The 16,809-nt window shown below is 43.3% G+C and overlaps 2 protein-coding genes across 6 annotated transcripts in view; both read right to left on the reverse strand.

The window, feature by feature from the left end:
• Nucleotides 1-1,265: 1,265 nt before the first annotated feature.
• On the reverse strand, nucleotides 1,266-12,921 carry ikbke (inhibitor of nuclear factor kappa B kinase subunit epsilon). 2 transcript variants are annotated; one of them, XM_080461855.1, is made up of 21 exons: nucleotides 12,549-12,921; nucleotides 11,113-11,212; nucleotides 10,737-10,874; nucleotides 9,840-9,969; nucleotides 9,583-9,764; nucleotides 8,345-8,505; nucleotides 8,108-8,218; nucleotides 7,822-8,001; nucleotides 6,569-6,765; nucleotides 6,058-6,116; nucleotides 5,466-5,557; nucleotides 5,254-5,355; nucleotides 4,629-4,686; nucleotides 3,427-3,539; nucleotides 3,277-3,353; nucleotides 3,153-3,192; nucleotides 2,944-3,045; nucleotides 2,267-2,363; nucleotides 2,016-2,107; nucleotides 1,847-1,918; nucleotides 1,266-1,753 (listed from the first exon to the last, which is right to left on the reverse strand). In XM_080461855.1, exons 2-21 carry the CDS (start codon nucleotides 11,209-11,211, stop codon nucleotides 1,690-1,692), a joined length of 2,166 nt encoding a protein of 721 aa, XP_080317981.1. In that variant the 5' UTR covers nucleotide 11,212; nucleotides 12,549-12,921; the 3' UTR covers nucleotides 1,266-1,689. The 2 variants fall into 2 exon arrangements, with proteins under 2 accessions (XP_080317981.1, XP_080317982.1); XM_080461856.1 differs by having other exon boundaries at nucleotides 12,384-12,550.
• A 1,089-nt stretch (nucleotides 12,922-14,010) lies between these two features.
• Nucleotides 14,011-16,809, reverse strand: part of srgap2 (SLIT-ROBO Rho GTPase activating protein 2) — a 56,254-nt gene continuing 53,455 nt past the window's right edge. For all 4 annotated transcript variants that reach the window (XM_080461346.1, XM_080461345.1, XM_080461348.1 and 1 more), the window contains exon 23: nucleotides 14,011-16,798. In XM_080461346.1, the coding sequence (XP_080317472.1) occupies nucleotides 16,241-16,798 (558 nt within the window). In that variant the 3' untranslated portion in view covers nucleotides 14,011-16,240. The remainder of the gene's footprint in view (nucleotides 16,799-16,809) is intronic.

Genomic DNA, 16,809 nt, shown 5'->3' on the forward strand with positions numbered 1-16,809 from the left:
TTGCTCAAATGTATAACAAATAATTTTTTGGAATAGTGCATTTTAACAAAGCTTGTATGTTCAGTATTTAGAACAAAAAACAAACAAACATGGTTCTTTCTTGAAAATGAAAACTATAAAGCTGAGAAAAGGCATTGACCTTCAGGCTTTTGCCCCCTGCTAGGCCACAACTTTAGAAAAAACTAATACAAACTTAAGATTCATTATATTTGGATATTGCCTCGGTGTAGAAGAGGATTGAAGTCTCACTGATAACGTCACACTTGTGTGGGTAAGAAAAAGGGACCAAACTTTCCACTTTGCCAAAAGCACGTCACATGAGCTGAAACAGAGAGGAGAACAACCCACAGACAGTTGAACTCACCCCCGTGTTAAAGCTGAGAATGTTCAGAAGAACAACACGCCCCCAGATGGGGGAAGACACTTTCTGTTTCATTCTGTTCCCCGGCCAAAACTGTCACATCTGACTTTTAAGAAGGTGGAAACACCTCTGCCAGAGATTGAAAAGTTACACAAAGTAACTTTTACTATGACCTTTCAGCATGAAAACTTAGTGCACACAGATTATGTTTTTAGTTCTGACTATAATAAATACAGACTGACTAAGAGGTGTGTAACAGTAATATACATGAAACATTTCTCAAACCTTTTCCCTCGATATTCCACCAACATATAAACAAGTCCGGGAATCCCCCCCCCGAGTACCGACCACGTTGGTTAACTGCACTTTAAGCTGTAATCCACCCAACAGTCCCTGAATCGTCATCTTGGTGTAATTCTCTAAAGAAAACAAGCATGTGGTGAGAGATGAGTTTCCCAATTGAGTTACTTCTCTTTTAGTGTGAATTTGATAGAGAAATAACTTTTTGTCTCCCACCTAAACAGGAACATAAAGAAATACAATTAAAACAGACGACGCTGGTGCTTTCCCCAAGGGTCTGACAAACGGTGGGGTCATGATTCACCATTTGTTTGTTAAATCTACAAACGAGGTCAAGTAGTGTCGTCTGAATGATCCATTAGTGAACAGAGCGGAGGATAACTTGAGCTCCTCTTCCATCAGAAACAGACAAAAAAAGAACGTTTGACTTCCATCAGGGCTTTTGGATTAAATCTCAATCTACAGTAGGGCGAGGTTGCTTTTTCTCTGAAAAAAGGAAAAATGTACCAGTAAACTTTCCAGGATGTACCCTTCCTTTTGCCCGGTGCTAGTTAGGACTGGCTCCTAAAGGTACAGAGAATGGAAGGACGAGTGACCAAAAATATCATCACAGTAAGATCTTTTCATTTAATCAGGTTACATTTAGACAAGTACAGAGCTTCTCCTGTGTGACAAGCCGCATCCGCTGACTCGGCTTTTCCTGACAGTCTATCATAATGGCAGCCTATTAAAAATACAATAACACTAAATGCATTATTGAGGTTTGTATTGAACGGCTGTACTCAGTCTCCACACACACCAACACTGACTACAAACCCAGTTGGACCTTCCCCCCTCCTGCCCTTGCATCTTATCTCTAAATTGAGTTTCACAATTTATCGATCGTGTCCAAACGTTTCCTCTTCCTATAAGACGAACTGCAGCTGATCCTGGATTCCCTCCTCTGTGCATTAATGGCCGATGAAGTGAACAGATTGTCAGAGTGCACATGAGTTTACAAGAGAAGATCCAATGATGCTGCACCTCTTTCACAGAGTGGAGGGTCTGGTGAGGCTGGGATCCAGAGTGGCTGCAGAGCTGACAGCTCCCAGGCTACAAGAGCCAAAAGAAAACAGCAAACTTCAGGTGGTATACAAGCTTTTACAGAAGATTTATAAAAAAAAAAAAAAAAAAAAAACTTCTCACCTCTCAATGATGTTGTTGTTATACTGTAGTTCCCGAACTAAAATCTCCATTTCCTCCCTTAAGTGGTGCATCCTACACACAGAGCAACAAGTAAAATCAAACATCTCTCACACACACAGACACACACAGACACACACAGACACACGGAGACACACACACACACACACACCTGGAGACCATCTGGTCTTTGTCCCTGGGTGTGACTCCAGGCTGCTGTCCTTGTCTCTGAGGCTGAAGAGTGAAAAGGATTCTGTCGATAGCCTGGGGAGAACAGATGAGACATTACACACTCAGAAAAAGATCCAACCAGTGTCGATAAATCCCAAAAGAGCACGACACAAGGGCCAGTTGATCGGCCAGTTAGTGAACACAGTATGGAGGCAGAGGCCTGAAGTCAGCCAGGAAAAGTCAGACAGTGACCTTATTCTGGCACCGCTCACTCATCTCCAAGTCTGCCAGTAAGCCCGTGGAGAAAGAACTGAAGTCCTGGAGTCTCGTCTGCATCTCCTGCAGAACACTGCCAATACAAGAAGAGAAAACTTGGGGTCACATAAAACTGCCGAGTCTGAAATAACACAAAACTACAGTCTTACTTTTCAAGTAGCACTGAATGTCAAAATCACCAGTCGACTGTATCCTTTGAGATGTTGTCAAGTTTTCACGGTTGTTTTTTTTAAAATGACTCATGTTTAGTAGGAAACACAAAGCAACACTTCCTACATGGGATGCGAATGACTTCTTTAAAGGATTACAACAGTTTATATATTGTAGAATTTGACAGGGAAACTGGAAACACATCCCGGCCTGCCGCATATATACTGTATGCTCGACTTGAGCGAAAAATAAAGATGGACAAAATAGTTTTTAGCAATAAATTGTTCATCTTCTACATTGCATGTTAAACTAAATAGAGGTTAGGATTACTGATGCTTGGCTGAGCGGTAACATCCATATGCCCTGTGGTAATCTGCTTCATGTAAGCTTTGACCATCTGAACAACAAGGCTGTAATAATGCCGTACAAGTGTTTGAATCAACAGCGCCAGAGCAAAAGTTGCTCCGCTTCCCTCCGTTTAACACCACAACTTGAGGACTGACCTGCTCCACGTCCTTGTGGAGACCAAAAGCTCTTTGTATCGCTGCACGCAGTCCTCTCTGAAGAGAGATTTCACTCGCTTAATGTGGGATGACAGGTGGATTCTGGGAAGTGAGAGTTACAAGCAGATTACAGAGGAGCTCAGATAGTTGACGGGCTGGGACACCAGCTGTGTGGACACACAAATCCGTGATCGCAGACGCACACTCACTTCTCAAACTTGTGAATTTGTTCGTCATTGTACGCCAGCTCTGTGACAAAAGAGAGGGCATCCCTCAGTTACAACTTTGCACAAACAGCCAATCCAAGGTACACGGCGGAGGAAGTGGGCTTACTGCCAGTCAGCCGGTCTTTACGGTAATGCTGGTGGATCGTCATTATCTTCTGCAGCAGCATCTTCATCTTCTGACAGCTGTGGAAGACCACTTTTAAACACCACAGATACGTTTTAAACACCTGGAAACTGTGTGCGCGTCTCTGTGTACCTCTTGTCATTGCTCAGAGTTTCGGCCAGCTTGGCCTGTTCGATCTGAAGTTGATCCAGTCGGTTCTGAAACTCGTGGATCCCCGCAGTGTAGATCGGCAAGTGCTCATGGACCTGTTGACAGCAGCCACACAGTCGGCATGCGCTCAAATCACATGATTCTCTCTACTTTGTGTGCCTCAGAAATGCAAGTTCTCTTTAAACTAAAGAGCGGACAGTCAAGTGTTTGCAATGTATTTGCTCCGTAACACCAAAACATGGCGGCCATGTACTGTATATGAATCACCTTCAGCTTTGCACAGTTTTGATGATCCAGAGTCTCTGAAATGCAGATATACCCTGATATGACTACACTAGAAGACATTAAGAAAAACGAATCTGGATAAAGCTACAATAATTTAGAGAAATAAAAATCATTTGACCGAAAAAAAACTAATCCCACCAATATGCAAATGCTCATTTACATGTATAGAAACATCTCAAAACCCCTCCAGGTCGTCACCGTAACAACAGAAACAGGAAAGGTCACATTTCCTAAACTCCTCTGAATTGCTGGAGTCTTTGAAAAGCCCTGCTGGTGATGCCTCTGTACTTTCTCTCACTATGTATTGGTGTCAGCTAATTCTCCCACGCACTGTTCAGCAAGTTCTAGCAAGCACAGGTAGAGATGGAAATTTTGGCTTCTGTTCTTGTGTAACATGTTTACATGTGTAACTTTTGGCAGCGCGCACGCAGGTCGGCAGGCAACAGGCAGATAAACAGGTACGGCAACTACGGTAATCATTTTCGGTTTGGACTCGGGGGATTTTCTTTGCGCATAGTGGTGCATTTCCTCCAAGTATTCAGTTTTCTTTTTATTCACAGTCCAAAGCTGTACATTTGAGGTTAATTGCTGATAGGTGTGAATGTTTGTCTGCGCATGAATGGATGGATGTTGATTTGTTTTTGTCTTGGTTGCCATTGCATTTAAATTGACTGTTCTCTTAATGTAAAAGGAATTTAAAAAAACAACTAATGTACATTACCGACTACGGCTTTCAGCGATAGTTTTTTTCTCACGGTTAATCTTATGTGTGGGACATACCTCTTTAATCCTAACTTCATTCAAATAGTCTGCTTTATTGCGAATGTGACAATTTTCAAAAAACAATCCTCCAGCATCACTTAACACATGTTTATGGCTGATGTTTCTTCTTAACTCACCATTTTGAGTTTTTGGCTGTTGTCATCTGGGCTGTGGTTCTGTGAAGTGTGAGGCCCTCTGAGAAACACAATGGGTTGATACAAGAGGAGAAGAGGGTTAGTCCTTTAGATCTACATTCAGGCTCCCAAAAACTGCCATTTTCATCCGTCTGGGTCATCAAAGTCTTCAGTTTGACTGTACGAGACCAATTCAAATAATCGTTTTTGCAGACTGTACAAGCGGAATCTGCACTGACTCAAGCATTTTCCGGTGTCACGTGGATAACTACGTCATGTCATACTGCATTTCTATTGGTTTGTTTAAGCTGACGTGACTGCAGCGGCCGCTACGACTCCCCAAATATCAGATACGTTCCGATAAAGAACTTTGCACAAAGCCCCGATTTGAATCATGACCGGCGATTTTTACAAATGATTCCCCCACGATCTGATCTTTCCTCTCATACGGCCCCAAATCTGGCAGTTTGTGGGAACCTTAACTCAATAAATCATAACAAAGTGAGAAATTTCCTTTGACAAGAATACAAGTGAGTCAGTGTGCAGCTTACTCCATCCAGCCTGCATATTATAGAACGTGTAAAACAAACACATGATGTCATCAATCAGTGCCATGAGCTAGACTCACAGTACATGGATCCTGTGCTCCACACTGAAGCAGGACTGCAATCTAATGGTGATCATAGCGATACTGTGCATGGCGTCGCCACACTCACTGCGCAACTTCATCCTGAGAACCAATCAGAGGGCGAGAGCATCAAGCACAGACTAGAAAGAGAGTCACCGACTCGCTGCATACGTCCAGAAGAACATCACTCAACAGTAATGTGTGTGTCTCACATGTAGCTGTAGTATCCCTGCAGCAGCAACTCGCGGTGCGAGTGCAGCAGCTGCACTATCCTCAGATACTGGTGGACCACTCCTACTATAACCTGGACATAAAAGGGGATCAGAGAAGATGATGATGATGAGCTCCAGGTTTATGATGCATAACACTCGTTAAGTAGAATAACGGCCTCGTGGCTCAGTGGATCCGCCAGCCACTCAGGTTTTAGCACGCCGCCGTGTCAGTTCAGATATTGACGGATTGCCTCAAACACAGATACTGGGGCTAGAAATGATCAAATGTGGAGGCGTCACACAGAAGATTTATACAGTTTTACTGAGGATGCTATGCAAACCATGGTCGCACACTCCTCCCTTTGAGTTGTGTTTTTGCAGTAAAATGCTTCTGAATATAAAATGTCATCACTTGCCATTTGATATTCTTACATATTTGTCTTACATTTTGTCATTATTGGCAAAAAAATCCTTGAATGAGTGCCTTCTAAGGTCAAACACAGCTTCTGACCACCAGAATCCTCTGTGTTTCTCCCTCAGTACGAGCAGATATTCATGCCAGACGTGAAGACAAAAAGCAGAGCTGAAGTACCTTGGAGAAGCTGTAGTCTGCCACGACGTCAAACCGTGATGGAATGATGGGAGTCTCCGCTACAAAGAGAAACACATCAGGAATTTGAGTTTAGATGCTCAAATGAATGTGTGAACTGTGTTTAACTTGACAAGTCATTCACTAAAGTCCTGACCCCAGAGGGCTCTAGTCCAGTCCTGCATGCCTTAGATGTCCCCATGCTGCAAGGCACGGGACTGCGAGGATAACTGAAGTTTCTGCTGAGCCTCATATTGATATATTTATTAGATTCAGGTTTAATAGACCAATTAGAACCAGGATTAAATGTTATATATTCAACATGAGTAGCTTCCATTTTAATTTGTGCAGCGACATAATCTGTTTAACTGATTCTTCGATTTATAAAAAAATCTGTTCCACAATAATATGTAGTGCGACAGGGCTCATCTTATATTCAAACTCCCTTATATGTTCGTCAAGGAATGGCAAATCAACATCCGTGACGTTTATGTTTTTAGCGTTGTACTCTTACGTTCTCTGACGGGCAAGCTGCTGTTGGCTTGGGATGTGTAGCTGAGGAGGATGAGGGGCTGGGAAGGTGAGGTACTTGGAAGGTTCACCACTTTCATGTTGCCCTCCAGGGGGAGATCGTGTCCCAGGTACAGGAGGTGTTGCTGCTGTACGTCTGTACCAGTCTGTGACGCCACCTCTTCAAAGAACATCGATACTCTGAGTGAAAACAGGGACAAGTTTTTTTTTTTCACCTACACATCTATGAGTTGCACATGCATGCAGACACGAAAAAACACACACGCAAAACTATCCAGAGAAATCAAATAAAAATAAATCCATCCACCCATCCAGCCACTAGACCACCCAAGCCGCTCCGTCACAACAAAGCCACAGTCCAGAAAGGCAAATTGTTCTAAAATGTTGCTTAAAATGTGACATTGAATAGAAGCTACAGCTTATTGACTAAAATGAAAGACAAATGCTTTTGAACTGTAACAGAAGCAATACATTTATAGAGGAAGGCAGGACAAATGAGCTCGACAGGTATTAAGGAATAAATTGTAGGTTTATTAACTGCAAAGCCCGTCATGAAGGCCAGACTGAAGATGTGAGACTGACATGTACTTTGCATCAACAGCTTGTCTCAGATCCTCTGGAAAGTTGCTCCAGTGGTTTGGATTGAAGAGACTAAAAACAGCATCACCAAACGGTTTTGTTCTGATTTTAGGAGCAACGAAAACTGAGGAGTCAGAGGATCTGAAGTTCATGAACTAAAACTCTTTCAGTCAAGTAGTCTGGTGGCAAACCGTAGCGCTTCATAAACTAACAAAATCATTTTGCAAACGTGAGCTAAAGTCTACATACTCTTAAGTTCTGCTGGAAGGATTCAATTAACTGAGAAGGAAAGACTTTACACAAGCATCTGGGATTAGAGTTCTAATCTAGATCTTAGCTGAGACTCTGGGGGTATTAGCACACATGATTTGTATTTGCTGCACTTTTCTGAACTACATGAATTACAATTCCAGGTGCAATATTCAGACATCTAATAAGTCATTTCAATTTGATTTTAATAGCTCTGCTCAGTATGAAAGCTCACAAAAACGGCACTTTAAGATTCAGTGGAAGAAAATAGAATAAATATTAAGTTGTGGCATCCAATTCAAATTTATGTTGGTCTGCCTGACTATTAAAATCTGCTCCCTCTGATAGAATTCATACAACTCTGCACTGAGCTCGATGGCGCACAGCGATTGGCCCGGGCAGACATACGTGTTATAGTGATGTATGTAGACACAATGGGCTGCAGCCTGCTGCAGAGAAAAGAGGTGGACTGGTTGCCGCTGCAATATATCAGTCGTGGCGGTGAAGAACTGGTCAAAGCCCCAACACCTTTCCTGGTCCGCCTCTAGTATGCCTGCAAGTACTGGAACCAGCTGCACCCTCAGACCCCTACACAAAGAGAAAAGTGCAGACAGGGACAAATAAGCATCGCGTGTTCTCAGTACAGACCAACGGAGAGCCATCTTCAAGTACTTTGCTCTATAGGATGACATACTGCGACAGCTGGCAGTTATGAGGGAGGTGGTAGCTCCACTCTATCGGTCCACCCTCGGCTCGCTGTATTCCAGCTACGGCCCCCGTGGGTTTCTCTGCAGTTATTTTGTACCTACACGACAAATACACACAAGTCAGGCTGACGCACGTTTAAACATTGATGAAGCATGTACGTGTCCTCTGACAATCTAATCCAAACAGAACCGTGTGAGCGCCGACTCAGTGTCTCACCACTCACATGGTGGGCTTGTTTCTGCGAGGTCCTTCGTATGGCGTGAAGGGGAGACTCCCGGTGGCCGTGTGGTATAAGGTCACACCAATACTCCACAGGTCAACACTGACTCCATACGACTTCTGGTGGTGCTTACGCAGCACAGCACGCTCATACATGTCGGGGTGCTGGATTATGACGAAAGTAGAGCCAGCAGAGTGAGAGAAGCTGGACCCTTGACATGATGTTCAGGTGTCCATTTTTTTCAAAACTCATAATGACGTCAAAATCATTGTTGTATGTGTGAAATTGCGGGAAAATAAATAAATAAATGAAATGAAACGAAGAAGCAAGTACAGGCACACATTTACAGAGATTGTATTTTGATCACCAATCTCTGTTTATACATTTCAGTCATTTGACCACTAGAGGGACACCCTAATCTCAGTCTATATGCAAGTTACTTTGACCTAAACATTTAGCCTCCACAGACATTTTTGAACTATCAGTTCAGCACTGTCAGGCTATGTGACGTTACACTGGGAATACAGGAATTTTACATTCTGTGGTGGTTTCACAAGCAATGTGAGGGACTGTGATAAACAGACAAACACAGCACAGATTGAAATTAGGATGTGAAGGGTTAGAGCATCACATAAAGTAACGAGGCAAAGTTATACAAAAAGAAAAAAACTGGTGTAAGTACACATAATCACAAATTAGAGAAAGAAAACAGAAGACTTAAGAACTGACTTGGATATGGTTCTGTTCTTAAGGCCGTGCTATTAAGAAAGCTGATGTTGGTTCTTTTCTCAGTATCAAAATATCTTATCAATCTGAGTCCATCTCTATTCCTAAAGCGCCTTTCAAACACAAAATGTGACTCAACGTTCTTTAAAATGCATAAGAAATACACCACTTCAGTGCAAATCCTGTTTAAAACTTAATATTCTGCTGAAGTCTTTGTGTTTTCAGTTTTTTCCAGTTATCATCGAAGTAAATGCTAAATAGTTATATCATATGCATCATGTTTACTCATTTCCCACTGGCCTCAGGGCTCGTACAATAACTGGGTTTGAGCCAGCAGGAAGCTATAAGAGACTCCCCTCTCCCCAGAAATGTCTTTTGTTTTTGAAGTTTGCGTAGTTCATTTTGGATTTCTGAATTCGATGTTCAAGTTTCTGCCAAAGCGCAATGAAAGTCAATATAGTAGGAATATTTTAAGGCAAGCAGACTAAACATAGTCACGGGATGTTTTATCTTACCAAATACTCTTCAGTCCCATAAATGGACATAAACTTCTCGTCATCCTCCAGCTCTCTTGCGGCGCCAAAGTCTGTCAGCTTGTACACAGACTTGCCGTCGTCCCCGACCTGACGCATGATGTTCCCCGGTTTAATGTCCCGGTGCACCACTCCGTTTTCCCGCAGGTGGTTCATGCCCTGCACTGGAGAGAAGAGCGGGCGTCTGTTTAGTAACAGACACAGCGCACAGTCAGAGAATATCCCATGTGCACACCCACCTATGCACTGTAACACAGTGAGGAACTCGGCTTCTGGCAGGCCGAAGGCATTTTCAGGCTCCTCCAGCAGGTTGAGCAGACTTCCTCCAGAGCAATACTCCATCACAAGCACCTTCTGCTTGGAGGGCAGCTGATAGCGGAGACAACGGGCCGTGAGCGGCACTGCTCTTCTGCACACTCAGCATTACAAAGATGGCGCAAATACTTTCTCGCCAAGTCACCGAAAACAATTAAATGAAACACATTTAAGCTTTTCAGAAAATCTGCAAACGGAAACATTTCAATAGTTGTTTTTTATTGAGTAGCGATTCGACCGGTTGCTAATAATTTAGCAGCTACAATTATCACTCCAGGGCTATGTATTAAAGCTTTACACAGTTGAGAAAAGACGCTGTTACAGTTAGTGTGCCAGACATCCCGGGGTCCTCTGGAAGAGGTCGTCGGTGTTGCAAAGTCAGAAACAAACAAGGTGAAGCAGCTTTTAGTTCCTACGCTCCTCACCTGTGTTCGTCTTCCTGAACACCCGAGGACCGCTGACATATTCTCTTCTTTTAAATCAGGCCGTAATACAGAATTATTTGTTTAGGGTTTCCATTAAACAATAGATTTTTTTTTATTTTCTTACCTTTATCTTAATAAGCTTTTAGTCTATTTAATGTCCTTTCTATGCCTTTCTTAAATCACGTTGCGTTGATGTTTTTCATAATCTAATTTCTGAATGGCCTTGTTTTAATGCGTTTCGTTTATTTCTTCATAAAGCACGGTGGATTGCATGGTGCTGTATAAGTACATTTCCCTTGCAATGGTGCAGATCTGTACACAGATTTTTAAATAAAATCCCCAAATAATGAGATCCGCATTCCTTCTTTGTCTTTGTTGCTGTGTTTCCTTCGTTACCTCTTCCACAGTGAACAGCCGGACGATGTTGCTGTGGTTGAGCTTCCTCAGCATCTCAAACTCCCTCATCTGGACGTCATGGGGGCGGTTGTAGCTCACCACGTTAAACACCTTCACAGCCACCAGCTCCCCTGACCTCTGCGTGGGTGCACACGAACGCGTGCACGGGTTAATCAACTCAACACATCACAGCGGCACACTATGAGAACGTCAGCAAACCGGCCCACATCACTGCAACCACAAGCTTTCAGTAACATCCTGCCGCTGCCGATGAGCCAAACAACGTAGGCCGAAACATCCGCGATAGATAGTGCACATTGGTGTCAGCAAGTTTCCAGGAGTCAATCTTTTCTGATGATCGTCAGCGTGCTCATACCTTATTACGCGCCTTGTACACGCTGGCCGTCGCTCCCTGACCGAGGACGTCTGGTAAAGACCACAGATAGTTTGTTGTGCTGGCCGTCATCCCGGACATGCTGTGAGGAGGAGGAGGAGGAGGAGGCCGAGAGTAAACACGCAGAGTTCAAACGTGACATTTTTCTGAGACACGAGTGTGAAACCTGTGGACCTGGAGTTGCGTGCAGCTCGGTCGCGGCTCTTTTACAGATTGTGCAAAAATCACATTTAAACAAACAGTTTTTCTTATGTTATTTTTGTTGCACAGCAGGTTATATATTAGTGCTCCTATGGTGCAGTTTAAGTTGACATATGTAACTCTTTGATTTTGTTAACTAGAATACATGTCATGTAACACTATGTCAACTGCTCGCAGCCTTTTTCTGCAGGGGAGTAATGTCGCCTGTCAAGCCCTGCCCTCGGCAAGCTCATGTCACACAAGTAGAAAAGTCACATGATGTTTTTTCACTGTAAACATTCATTTACAAATTTTGATTACTAAAATATATAGGTACTGTAGAGAGGAGTGGCTAAAATTCACGCTTCGCAGTGAGAATATTTTGAGGCTTGAATCGAGTTTATGGTTTGAATCTGTAGTATTTGTACTCTGGATGCTCTGGTTTTATCCCACTGGGTCACTGGGAAACAACAGGAGGGGCATCCTGCCTGGAAAAATAAGATGATGCATACACTGGTGGACGTGAGTGTGTGAAGGACCTAAGTTGGATAAAAATGGACACATGCATGTGGCAAAAATGACCAGTTAGTTATAGAGATGTCAGAATTCCATATTAAGTGAAAAACTAAAATGTGAAAATTGTCTGTGATCTTATATTCATTTGGAAAATTAAGCCATGGATGGAGTATGGTGAAAAAAAACATTACTTTAAACAGATATATGACTTTATTGCTTATTTTTGATGAATTGTACCAATAGATAGAACATTATGTTACTATGAGGACATGCTTTAAAAAAAAATGGTCTTGATGAGGATTGATCGATGACGCAAACATGGAGAGTAATTTGATTTTCATACAACGTAAAGAACCTGTTATCCAAATATGAAGATGTATTTAATGTACAATAAACTCTCAGGTACAGACACCTGTTACTGTTCACATATACAGCAACAATACCTGTACTTTCGTTACTCGCTACTTCTGAATTTGTTAGTTTGTTTTTACCAGAAAACAAACTTTAGTTGGTAGATTTGACCTAATAAAACATTGTAAGCTGCGGTGTTACCTTACCAGCATTCAGCCCTGCGTTTAAACTGGAGGATTTCTTCAGCAGTAAAACCCTGGCTTGTCAGCTACGAGAAGTAATGTCTGCTTTGTCATTAAACAGCTCGAAGTACTCAGAAGGTCTGGAGGATTAGTGGCCTGGGAACAGACGGCGAGGAAACTGCAGCTTACCTGAGGAGCGGCGGCTCCGACACGGGAACCCGTCAGTAAAAAAACAAAACACCAATATAAATAAAAATGACGTTTGTTTTATTATTCCAAAGACTTAGCAGGTTGAGTTACAGGCAGCAGCAGCAGGCTGCCGCGCGTTTGCTTTGCGGTGACTGATGGGAGGAAGTTTGGGGGAACTGCAGTCTGCGGCTGAAGGCGGAAATGGTGCGTTTCCAGTTAGCGGCACGTCCCGGTCGGAACTTCCCGCTGCGTGGCTGCGAGAAGACACCGAGCCGCACCGAACCGGGGAGGGGACATTTCTATCAAACATTGCCGAGTGTGTGGCAGGCTGGCCGGGGATAACCCCAGTCCGAGTCAAACCACTGGACACGACAACGGGTGGCACGAGGTGTCTCCAATCTGATTGGCTGCTTCTGTGGACACGTGCTGCTTTCACGTGCACCAGGAAGTGGGGAAATACTTTTTAACTTAATTTGAGTGTACACACACACACACACACACACACACACACACACACACACACACACACACACACACACACACACACACACACACACACACACACACACACACACACACACACACACACACGCACACACGCACACACACACACACACACACTTTCTCTCCATGTTCCTGGTAAAGCTGCAAGAAGCCACTCCAGAGGAGCTGAGCAGCTGCAGGTTGCACATCCCAGAAAAGGAGGGTGAGATTATTAGCTGTAGCTCCACCTGGTTCTTACTGTGGCGTTTTCAATATTAACAAGAGAACATATGGAAACAGTAAAACAATGTAAAATGTCCCATTAGGCCGACATTCTGGGGCTTTAGAGTTCAGTGTATAAATGTTTTTGATTTGATTTTCCACCATTGTCTTGAAAGAAATGTGATTTCATGTGCACGTAACAACAACAAAAAAATCAAGAACCAATATAGCAAGCACTGTTTATTAAAAAACAGATCAACTACAAGAACTACACATAGAATTATATAAGGCCTATTTGATTAAACTACTATTGCTATTACTGTACAATATTGTACCAAAAAAAGAGTGTACCTCTGTAATGTACAACATTGTATATACAAAGTACATCTGAACACAGGATTCTCCAGTAATACAGAGACAACTATAAATAGATTTGACATTACAGTCTTTTTTTCTTTTTTTTTTCTTTTTTTTTTTAGTTCTGCAGTTTTCAAATGGACACAAAAATGCATATTTAACAATATTCAACTCCAACATATCATCCCCACACAGTTAGTCCACATGCAAGCCAAGTTGTTCAAGTGCACGATGATTGATTTGAAATCGAAGAGGGTCCCAGCTCCCCACGACAGCACAACCGGGAAACAACGAACCAACCACCCACATGCCTGTCTGTGTGAGTGTTTGCTCTGCACCACAAACACACACAGATACGGTCCCTTCAGTTGGAACGATGAGGTAAGAGCAACACAAATACACCAGGTATTACACCAACAGTATACAGAGATTTTTTTTTTTTTTAATAAAACCCTCAGTTACAATTTCTTACCTGGACGAGAGCATACAGGAATGCAGTATGTGTTGCATTTTAAGGGAGATTATGCAGAAGACACGTGAATAAAGCCAGTTCATTACTTTTTTTTTTCTTTAAAAATAGGTTAAAAAAAACCCCAAAGAAAGCCTTTCATTGAGCTCTTCACTCATCATTTTAGTTGGTATTTGCAAAATTGTTCACATATTACATTTTTCTCATTTCACCACCCGGATATAATTTTGCAAAAAAGGTAAATATCAGCAAAGAATCTCAGACAGAGAAAAGTTGAAGTCATTTGATTTGGATTTGCTCATCATATCTCAACTCAATGCTGGTCTGCCACAACAGTCACCGAAGACAAGACATTTCAGGTATCCCTGCAGGCTTTTTATATGGTCACATGTGTACAGTGCATATACTTCTCAGCACTAAGGCTGCTGGTACTCGGGAGCATGGGAAACGCGTTTTCCTGTGCGCCCCCAGACAGTTGCTGTTGGGTGGCTTCCACCTAAAAGACGACTTGGTTTTGGGAGAGTTGCATTCATACTCCTTTATCCATGCATGCTCACACAGGCGCACACACATGCATACATCCAGAGGGCTACAAAACTCCATATTTCACCGTAACAGATTTTGAGCATTAACTGGGAAAAATACAAAGTAAAAACGTAGTTTGCTCGAGAACGCATCAGATGAGGTGGTTGGTTGTGCTTTTATCGAAACACAGGAGAATCCTCAGCTCCATGCTTCCAGTTTTCATCATGGTTATTAAATATACATACACAGTATTAGAAGAATCAACCCCTTTTTTTTTTTTTTTTTTCACTGTTAAGTTTGAAGTATATAGTGTACAGGAGCAAAACATAACTTTTCTTTTTTGGAAGATGGCTGATACTGCAGATAAAGTGACGCAATCAGCCAGTTTGCTATTGTAGCTGCTGTCAAAGGCCCCAGCATGCAAGGAAAACCTGAAAGACGTTTAGCTGCCACAAAACACCACACGCACATTTAGAGAAAATGTGCATGTGTGTGTGCGTGCAGTCCAACATTACACATGAGAATGCTGGGCTTCACGGGTCTCCTACACATAAGAAGAGAGGAGAAGAGCCAAATAATGCCACAAACTGCCAGCTTTCCTTATTTCTATTGCTTGTGATCAGTGGTTTTCAATGTATGGGATGGGATGGGATGGGATGGGATGGTGACCCCCCCAGAACTTAAACCTCATCTTCCTAAAAATTAAAAAGGAAAAAGCATCCTCCTGATCCCCCTTTATGCTGCTCTTTGCGAAAATTGCCCCACACTTTGAAAACCAAAAGCTTCAGATGAATTCATGCCTTTTGTTGGCTGAGTCAGGTATGTGTTGTTTTATGCTCCTATTGTGGTGCTAGTACTAAACAGCAATTAAAAAATAATCACAAAACATATCAAACACTGGAGGAGGAGACAAAGTAAAAGCTCTTGATCACATGACTGACACTGATATTTGGCCCAGTTTTCTTTTATCATCACAAAAGTCCACCTTTAACTCCAGTCTACTTCCTCTGAAGCAGCAAGTCAGTGTGTTTTATTTCTACAGAGTGAGAGTTTAACATTTCACAGTCTATTCTCAGAAATCAAACACTCCCACCTGGTCTGCTCGTCATAGGGTCATTAAAAAGAAAAGAAAAAAACCTAACAAACAGTCATGTCTATTATACAAAACCAAACAGTGCTTTTTGTTCCTCACAAAGATTTGTGTGTAAAGGCAAGTAACACTCTTGCATGCCCACTCAAATTCATCCATCACAAGCTACTGTATGTACGCTCAAGGTGCTGCAGACCTGTGTGTGTCCGTCCTGAGTCCTGTTCCCTTGTCAAAGATTGGAAAAAAAAATCCAGCGATTTCTTGAATCTCTATGACGGCAAGAAGAAGCAGAGGTGTTTGCCCTTTGATAGTTGACCTATATTAAAGCAGAGCTGCCAGGAGAGGGCAGTAAAAACAACAACAGACACTAAAAGAAACCTCCCGTGTGAAGAAGTTTCCTGGACACCAGTGAGAGAATGCTACACGAGAGTCGTGGGTTAACAGGTTTCTGTGTGAAACAAAGCAAGTGCTTCTGGAACCTGGTAAAAGAGCTGTGAGGATCTAAGGGTCTGTAGGAATCTGTGTTGCCGGCCAGACTGCGGGGGGCTAGGCTGGGCAGGACTTGTCATTGGACTGAGGTGGAGGTGGAGGAGGCGGGGTATGAGGGAGAGAATGCGTGTAGCCTGCTAGTGGAGGGGGAGGCGTCGGGGGGACGGTGGAGGTCGGAGAGCCCATGGCAGGACTCCCACTCCCTCCTCCACCCTTCGGGAACACCACAGGCTTGGGCCTCGTTGCTGGGGGACGCAGCTCTCTGAAAGAAGGTACAGACGAGGAGAGGGAGGAGGAGGACAAGGAGGGGGAGGTGGTAGAGGGCAGTGGGCTCCGCGGCTGGCTCTTGGCAGGGCGGAAGGATGAGGGCACATCGCTGGCAGAGGAGGCGCTGCGCTGCAGTGGGTGGGTGTGCGAGGAGCCCCCTTCACTGTCCCGCAACAGACGGGAGTGAAGAGGACTAGAGGGCTCTGAAGCCCCTCCTCCTCCTCCTCCACCACCACACACACCTTTCAGCTGCTCCAGCGTGTCCAGAACCACGTCAGGCGTGTGCGTGTGTTTGGGTGTGCTCTGCAGTTCCAGCTTGCTGAGCTCACCCATGGTCGTGTCAATGTCCTGCAACACGA

This window comes from Lipophrys pholis (genome assembly GCF_963383615.2).
Source record: "Lipophrys pholis genome assembly, chromosome: 4".
Taxonomy (NCBI): Eukaryota; Metazoa; Chordata; class Actinopteri; order Blenniiformes; family Blenniidae; genus Lipophrys; species Lipophrys pholis.

Coding starts and splice junctions, on each gene's coding strand:
- ikbke (XM_080461855.1), bottom strand. CDS start 11,211: ATGTCCGGGATGACGGCCAGCACAACAAACTATCTGTGGTCTTTACCA. Junction 3,193..3,276: donor TAAAGACCGGCTGACTGGCA/GTAAGCCCACTT, acceptor CTTTTGTCACAG/AGCTGGCGTACAATGACGAA. Junction 2,108..2,266: donor GTGAGCGGTGCCAGAATAAG/GTCACTGTCTGA, acceptor TGTTCTCCCCAG/GCTATCGACAGAATCCTTTT.